Raw genomic sequence first — 8,495 nt, 5'->3', positions numbered from 1 at the left:
TTTTATCAATTTATAAATTATAGGAGAAGAAAAATTATATATATTTTGTAAATCTAAAAATCTAAAAAAATTTCTGCAATTAAATTTTTTTATATTCACGTTTTATCTAATTAGCTTTTTTTTTTTAATAAACTTATCTAATTAGTTTTAGAAGTGGTATTTGATGCGGATTAGTATTTCAATTATGATCAAATTCAAGTAGGATATAGTGATATGCATAGGGCTTAATATTTATTTTATTTTGTTTTTTGTTTTTATCTATAAATTTCTTGCAATTTGGGGCAGCCAACCTTTTTTTTTAATTAAGATTTTTTTTCCAACTTAAACGTGTACATGTTGCTTTAAAAAAAAAAAAAAATGCTTATTCTCCTTTTTGTTTAGGTGTCTTAGGCTTTATCAAATTAGCTTTGTTGGTCCTTGTAATTCATCTTAATTAGAATTTTTTATATTCACGCTTTATCTAATTAGCTTCTTTTTCTTTTCTTTTTTTTTGGTAAACTTATCTAATGAGTTTTAGAAGTGGCATTTGATGCGGATTAGTATTTCAATTATGATTAAATTCAAGTAGGATATAGTGATATACATAGAGCTTAATATTGATTTTATTTTTTGGTTTTATCTATTAATTTCTTGCAATTTGGGGCAGCCAACCCTTTTTTTTTTCAACTTAAACGTGTACATGTTGCTTTTTGTTTAGGTGTCTTAGGCTTTATCAAATTAGCTTTGTTGGTCCTTGTAATTCATTTTAATTAGAATTTTTTATATACACGCTTTATCTAATTAGCTTCTTTTTTTTTTTTGATAAACTTATCTAATTAGTTTTAGAAGTGGCATTTGATGCGGATTAGTATTTCAATTATGGTCAAATTCAAATAGGATATAGTGATATACATAAGGCTTAATATTTATTTATTTTTGGTTTTGTTTTTATCTATAAATTTCTTGCAATTTGGGGCAGCCAACCTTTTTTTTAATTAAGATTTTTTTTTTCAATCTAAACGTGTTCATGTTGCTGTTTTTTTTTTTTTTTTTTTTTTTTTTTAATGAAGATTTTTCTTTTTAATAAAAGATTTAGATGAAGAATTTGGATTATAATCAAATTATGAATTTTATCCGTTTAGAAATTATAGAAGAAATTAAAATCATATAAACTTTTTAATTAAGATTTTTTTTCAACTTAAACGTGTACATGTTGCTGTTTTTTTTTTTTTTTTTTTTTTTTTTTTTTTTTTTAACAAAAGATTTAGATGAAGAATTTGGATTGTACTCAAATTAAGATAGAATTTGGATTAAAATCAAATTATAAATTTTATCAGTTTAGAAATTATAAGAGAAATTAAAATTGCTGGTTTTTTTTTAAAAATTATGATTTTTATCCACTTAGAAATTATAGGAGAAGTAAAATTATATATACTTTTTCTTAAAATCTAAAAATTTAATAAATTTCTGCAATTTGGTGAAGTCACGTGGCGCAACCACGACATCTAAGTCCAACTTTTATTATATATAATATGATATATACTTTTTCTTAAAATCTAAAAATTTAATACATTTCTGCAATTTGGTGAAGCCACGTGGCGCAACCACGACATCTAAGTCCAACTTTTATTATATATAATATGATATGATATAACATGATATGATATATATATATATATTTATATATATAAATAAGTCATGTTATATTACATAAATGACTTATAAACTTAAATTCTTATTAGTAATACAAAAAAAAAAAAAAAACTCATAAATATAAATTCATTCAAAATTTACGTTTTATTTTTTTATTTTTTTTTATTTTTTTTTATTTTTTTTTATTTTATAGATTATTTATATTGGGTTCCTCATTTTCTACACTAAATTAACTTATTTGGCACAAAAATTAAAAAAATTAAATTAGATTGGACAAATGACACAAAATTAAACTCTAATTGAAATCCAATTTTTACATTGAATTAACTCCTCTGGCATAATAAGTATTTCTGTTTCCTCAAAAAAAAAAAAAAAAAGGGATGTTTATCTCACATTGGTTGTGTGTATTAGAGTTTCACTCCTTATAACCTCAGGTTACTACTACAAAGGTTAGACCTTTTTGTAGGGGTACTCTGGTTATATAATATATTATAAGTTTGTTTAAAAAATTCTATATACTAATTTCGTGTTCGTGTGTTCTAATAAGTATTACTGTTTCCTAAAAAAAAAAAAAAACTTGTGACGTAAAATTAGATTCTAATTGAATTCTAATTTGAAATCTAATTGGATTTTCTCCCAACTTTATCAAAATATATATATATATATATATATGTATAGATTTGATAATATTAAATGTTTTCTTCCTTGTGCATACAATTATTAATTAATCTGTCTTTTTTTTCTTTTCTTTTTTTGAAATGAAAACTTTCTCGTCCTTTTGAATCTAGATGCTTCAACTACTTACTCAAAAAAAGAAAAAAGAAAAAAGAAAAAAGAAAAGCTTCAAGTATATATATATATATATATATATATAATTCCTAAAAATATAAAAGGATAATTTCATAATCTGGCAGAATCTTCCCCAAGTCGAGAGATTAGTATTACAACTCAACTGTATTCCCATTAAGTAGGTGAAAGAATTTGTTGGTAGTACGTAACGTAGGTACTTACTATTAAAAAAAAAAAAATGGTTCCCATAAAAAAAAAACAGGTGGTCTGGTCTTACTTACATGACATGAATGAATCCAGTAGTGTCAACCGATTCTATGATTGACCAAAATTGACCTGAATTAAATCTCTTTTCTTTAATTAATCCCACACCAGACCAGATTCTCCAAGATTCACCCGAACCTAGTCAAACTTGATTGAATTACAGAACATGACAGCTTGACTCGGTTACACTTGAAACTATCTCATCCATACGATAACCTCCTTAGAATTCTGTCTTATCTAAGCTAAGCTATATATATATTATTCCATACTATATTTATATTTATATTTGTTTTTATTACTCCAACGCCTCCTCCTTGAGATTCAGTGTTGGCCAAGGAAAACACTCAGAGAGAGAGACACACACACAGAGGCATGGAGAGAGAAAGAGATGGTTTTAATCATGACGATGAAGATGATTACAAGAAAAGTGATGGTGGGCATCAAAGGGTGATGGTGGAGGAGGCGTTCAAGGACACTGCTGTGCCACCATGGACAAAACAGATAACAATAAGGGCCATGGTGACCAGTTTTATTTTGAGCATTGTGTTCATCTTCATTGTGATGAAACTTAATTTAACTACTGGTGTCATACCATCCCTTAACGTTGCAGCTGGGTTGTTGGGATTTGCCATTCTGAGGAGTTATACGGCCTTGATTCAAAAATGTGGTTTCCTCAAGCAACCCTTCACTAGGCAAGAAAACACTGTTATTCAAACATGTGTTGTTGCATCCTCCGGGATCGCCTTTAGCAGTATGTTTTTCTAACTTTATTTATTTTAGATCTGAAACTATTGCTAATGTTTTCATTTGAGATTTCGGTTAGATTTCATTTCAAGTTGAAAACTTACTTTTTCCAACCCATGCATGGACTTTTTTTTTTTTGGTTACTTGCCAAAAATAAAGTGTTCTTTTTTTTTTTTTTGGGATAATCTTTGGTGTTATATAGTTGAAGACGTTCTTAGTCGCCTATCTGTAATATATATATATATATATATATATATATATTGTTAATGAAATTTAATTGTCAACTCTATTTCACAATAGAATTAAAGATCAACTTTTGGGTGTATGATTCATATATGAAGTTCAGAGATTTTATTTCTCTCAGCCTAACTATTCCAACTCATCTCTATGCATTTCATGAAATATGAATCTTCAGGTAATCGACTGTGAAATGGCCTACTCTGCAGTGAAGTTGTTCTTGCTTATAGCTTGTTAATAATTTAAAAGCTAGCATTATAAATTATCTCATTCTTAATGTATAATTTTTCCCCCATATTATTAGGTGGCACTGCAAGTTATATGCTAGGGATGAGTCCAATTGTGGCTGGCCAAGCAGAAGGAGCAAACACCCCAAACAACGTGAAGCAACTCTCTCTAGGTTGGATGATTGGTTTCCTCTTTGCCGTGAGCTTCCTTGGCTTATTCTCTATTGTGCCCCTAAGAAAGGTTAGAAAATACACTTTGAATAAATCCTAGTTTGGTTTTCCTTAACAAAATTTCTAATTACCATATATTTTGATATAATCATTGCTAGCTTAATGTCTCATCTTTTTTCCACACCCTTAACCTTTCAAAATGAATGTCCCACAGATGATGATCTTAAGGTACAAGTTAACATACCCAAGTGGGACTGCAACTGCATATCTCATCAATAGCTTTCATACACCCAAAGGAGCCAAGCTAGCAAAGTGAGCATCTATATTAATGTTTTGCTTTTTTTTTTTTTAATTTTTTTTTTTACATGCAACTTATTACATTTGCGATCTTAATTAAAGCTATGATTAACTGCTAATGCACTTATTTTTAATTGAATACAGGAAACAAGTTGCTGTGCTTTTTAAAACCTTCTGCTTTAGCTTTGTGTTTGCCTTTTTCCAGTGGTTCTTTGTTGCTGCCGATGGATGTGGGTTTTCAAGCTTCCCTACATTTGGTCTCCAAGCCTATGACAAGAGGTTTAATACCATTCCTTTCAAGACCATTCTTATTAAGTGCCTTTTCAAACAAATGTTATTATAGTTGATAAATTACATTGGCATTAAACTTTTTATTTATTTTTAAATGGAAGGTAGAGTGGAATTAGAGTTTGAACTTAAAGACCATTTGTTGTGATATTAAAATAGATTATCACTTTGTAAAAAAAAAAAAGAAAAAAGAAAGAAAGAAAGAAAGATTATCACTTAAATTCAAAAACTTAAACTATAAGAAAATAATAAATTTAATCATTTAACCATGGTAAGAACTTACAAGAATCTTAATTTCATTAAATAATATTAATTGTATGGCTCGCAGGTTCTACTTTGATTTCTCATCAACATATGTTGGTGTTGGAATAATTTGCCCTTACATGGTAAATATTTCTTTGCTTATTGGAGCCATACTCTCATGGGGAGTCATGTGGCCATTGATTGAGCAGAAGAAAGGTGACTGGTATAGTGCTGAAACAAGTGAAAGCAGTCTCCATGGCATTCAAGGATATAGGGTATTAATTGCTCCTTGCACTACTAGTTTTTGTTTTTATTTTTCTTTAGTGAATGAATATTAAATAAATATGAAAATAATGATTTTTCATCCCTTGTCTTGTGATATGTATTCATAATTTCTTGTTTGTGTTGATAGGTTTTTATTGCCATTGCCATGATGCTTGGTGATGGTCTGTTTCACGTAGTCTACATGCTAATCAAAACTGGAACCAGTCTAGCAATGCACAAGTCTGAGAAGAAACAATCGTCTCAAGAAATTGGCCAAAAGTACTCAAACACAGAGATTGTAAATTACGACGAGCAACGACGTACGCAGTCGTTCTTGAAAGATCAGATTCCCAATTGGGTAGCTTTTCTTGGTTATGTTATCCTCGCAGCCATATCCATTACTGTCGTTCCCTTCATCTTCCACCAATTGAAATGGTACCATGTATTGGTTGCTTATGCAATTGCCCCGGTTTTGGCCTTCTGCAATGCCTATGGTTGTGGTCTTACTGATTGGTCTCTTGCCTCCAACTACGGCAAAGTTGCTATCATAATTTTCAGTTCTTGGGTTGGACTTGACAATGGGGGTGTCATTGCTGGCCTTGCTTCTTGTGGTGTAATGATGAGCATTGTTTCTACAGCTTCTGATCTCATGCAGGATTTCAAGACTGGTTATCTCACTTTGGCATCTCCTCGTTCTATGTTCTTTAGCCAGGTTTTTGGCACAGCCATGGGTTGTATCATGTCACCATTGATCTTCTGGTTTTTCTACAAAGCTTACTCAGTTGGAGACCCTGAAGGGTCGTATCCTGCACCTTACGGCTTAATGTACCGTGGAATATCGCTTCTTGGAGTCGAGGGTATTGATTCCCTTCCCAAAAATTGTGTCAAACTCTCTATCATATTCTTCTGTGCTGCAATTGCCACGAATATACTCACCGAGCTGTTGCGACGTTATGAAACAAAGTACGGGCTCTGTAGGTTTATTCCAAGCCCAATGTGCATGGCCATCCCATTCTACCTTGGTGCATACTTCGCCATTGACATGTGTCTTGGGAGCTTGATTCTCTACTTGTGGCGAAGGAAGAACAAGCAAAAGGCCAATGACTTTGCACCGGCTGTGGCATCAGGTCTCATCTGTGGTGATTCTTTGTGGGGTGTTCCGTCTGCTATTCTTGCTCTTTCCGGTGTTAAAGCTCCTATTTGCATGAAGTTCCTATCTTCCTCTGTCAATGACAAGGTTGATGCCTTTTTGGCTGGGTAAATAATTAATGATCATATATGATATATGATCCTTCAATGTCTTTTTTTTTTTTTTGTACATAGCCGAGTCTTTTCTTTCTTCTCTTGTTTAGGAGGATACGAATATTTATTTTCCCTGCCTTGTAACCAATGTGCTGTTTCTTTCATATTTGAATTGGTGAGGATAGAAAAGGTTGCTTTAATTTAATGCTGCTTGTACTGTGAGTCAAGCTAGTCATTTGCTTGCTTGGTCATGGATATCGGAAAATTATTGTCTACTTTCGGCGTACCATAAATATATATTTTTTTTCTCTCATATGAATGGTGGATTCTACTAATTAAATTCATGGTGAGACCCACCATTCATGTGAGAGAGGGAAGTACGTATTTATGATATTTCGGAAGTACCTTAATTACCAGTTATTTTAAATGTATATGATTCAATTTGGCTCGAATAAATCTATATGACATGCATGGTTTTGAAGGGATGCTTCGCAAAACACAAATTTGGTTCATCAAGCTTTGATATATACAAAACTAACTCAATTCTTTTTCTTTTCTTTTTTATTTTTTTATTTTTAAAATTGGTTTAATTTTATATCAAGTTTGGTTTACAATTTGTTGATATCCAAAATTTCAGGGGTCTGAACCCAAAACTAAGAAGAAACACGCATGCCAATAGAAATGAGGTCTGTGGGTCTGTAAAGAAATACCTAAGGCCTGGCAGACCCAAGAATGGGTGCATTGAACGATAAAAAGCAATGAAGGGTATGGAAAGAGAAAATTAACACATATAGGTGGCCCATGGAGAATTGAGTCCCGCCACCAAGGAAATCCCCAAAGAAATACAACCAAAAAAATTAGTCATGCAGCAGGAACCAAATAATTCATACAACCAACTCCAAGGGTGAACCTTGGCCATAAAATCCGAGAAAACAGACGTCATCGTCATCCTCATCCATCCATGACTACCCAACTAAAAACTTTAGCAAATTAAGATATTTTCCTTGTGAAGCATTTAGTGTTGGTTCTACAGAGCTCACACCGTCTAGAGCCAATTCAGGAATCAGAGGGGAATCTCTATATTTGGGCAAGGGACTCTAATTCCAAAAGCAGTGGGGAAAAGGGTCGAGTACGTAGAACCAAGACGAGCAAAAATCTCATTTATCACTAGAAGAAAATAGCTAGGGAGAGAGCACATGCAGTACGTACGTAGTAGCTTATTGTGATAGTAGATATTAAGATCATTAGGCAAAAAAGAAAGGATCTTGTATAAAAACCATCTTTGCTCACATTCAAATCTCACAATATCTCTTATAGGGTCAAAGTCCAAGTGTGTGAAAGTTGGAACCCATCCATATTATTTCATTCTACTGTATTCTTAACAATTTATATAGGGTCAAAGTCCAAGTGTGTGAAAGTTGGAACCCATCCAGATTATTTCATTATACTGTATTCTTAACAATTTTTAAGAATACAGTATAATGAAATAATAAACTAATTAATATATATTATTATTATTGGTTCGCCACCCACAATCCTATCTAGGCCATGTAATTGGATTTGGGTTTGTCATGTTGGGTTAAGATAGCTTGACCTCGGTTAATTAATTCAATTACTTAAGTTTATTAATTAGATTTAATTGCATGCAAGTCGTGGAGGCACTAACAAATCACCAAAAATACTAAATGCAACGGAAAATAAATTCAACATGGTGATTTGTTGACAAATGGGAAAACCTCGCAAGGAAAAAACTCCATCGGATGATTTTAAGGTCATCACTCCCAATAATACACTAATTAACAATCAAGCAGTTACAAGTATAATGAATTTTACCAACTACCCTGGTGATTATATTTTCTCCTTTAGATTAAGGGTTTTACAATGGAGTCGTCACTTATTTAATTATTGGAATTAAAAAAAAAAACTAAAATTGAAAAATTCCTTATTTTATTGATTTGCAAATGAATTTACATTGATTATAAGAAATTACATGGCTTTGGTCCTAGATACAATCTAAGATAAAGTACATGACTTTATTTCCTATTTACAATCTAGAAATTGAAAATTACAAAAATAAACATTGATCTATCAACCCTC

At 31.4% G+C, this 8,495-nt stretch overlaps 1 protein-coding gene across 1 annotated transcript; it reads left to right on the top strand.

Annotated features, from left to right (window-relative positions):
* Nucleotides 1–2,997: 2,997 nt before the first annotated feature.
* On the top strand, nt 2,998–6,674 carry LOC115982074 (probable metal-nicotianamine transporter YSL7). The gene is made up of 6 exons (XM_031104575.1): nt 2,998–3,436; nt 3,971–4,134; nt 4,279–4,376; nt 4,506–4,640; nt 4,978–5,167; nt 5,305–6,674. Exons 1-6 carry the CDS (start codon nt 3,058–3,060, stop codon nt 6,415–6,417), a joined length of 2,079 nt encoding a protein of 692 aa, XP_030960435.1. The 5' UTR covers nt 2,998–3,057; the 3' UTR covers nt 6,418–6,674.
* The last annotated feature ends 1,821 nt before the right edge of the window (nt 6,675–8,495 follow it).

This window comes from Quercus lobata, chromosome 3, assembly GCF_001633185.2.
Source record: "Quercus lobata isolate SW786 chromosome 3, ValleyOak3.0 Primary Assembly, whole genome shotgun sequence".
In the NCBI taxonomy this organism is placed as follows: Eukaryota; Viridiplantae; Streptophyta; class Magnoliopsida; order Fagales; family Fagaceae; genus Quercus; species Quercus lobata.
This window is presented reverse-complemented; position numbering and strand designations above follow the sequence as displayed.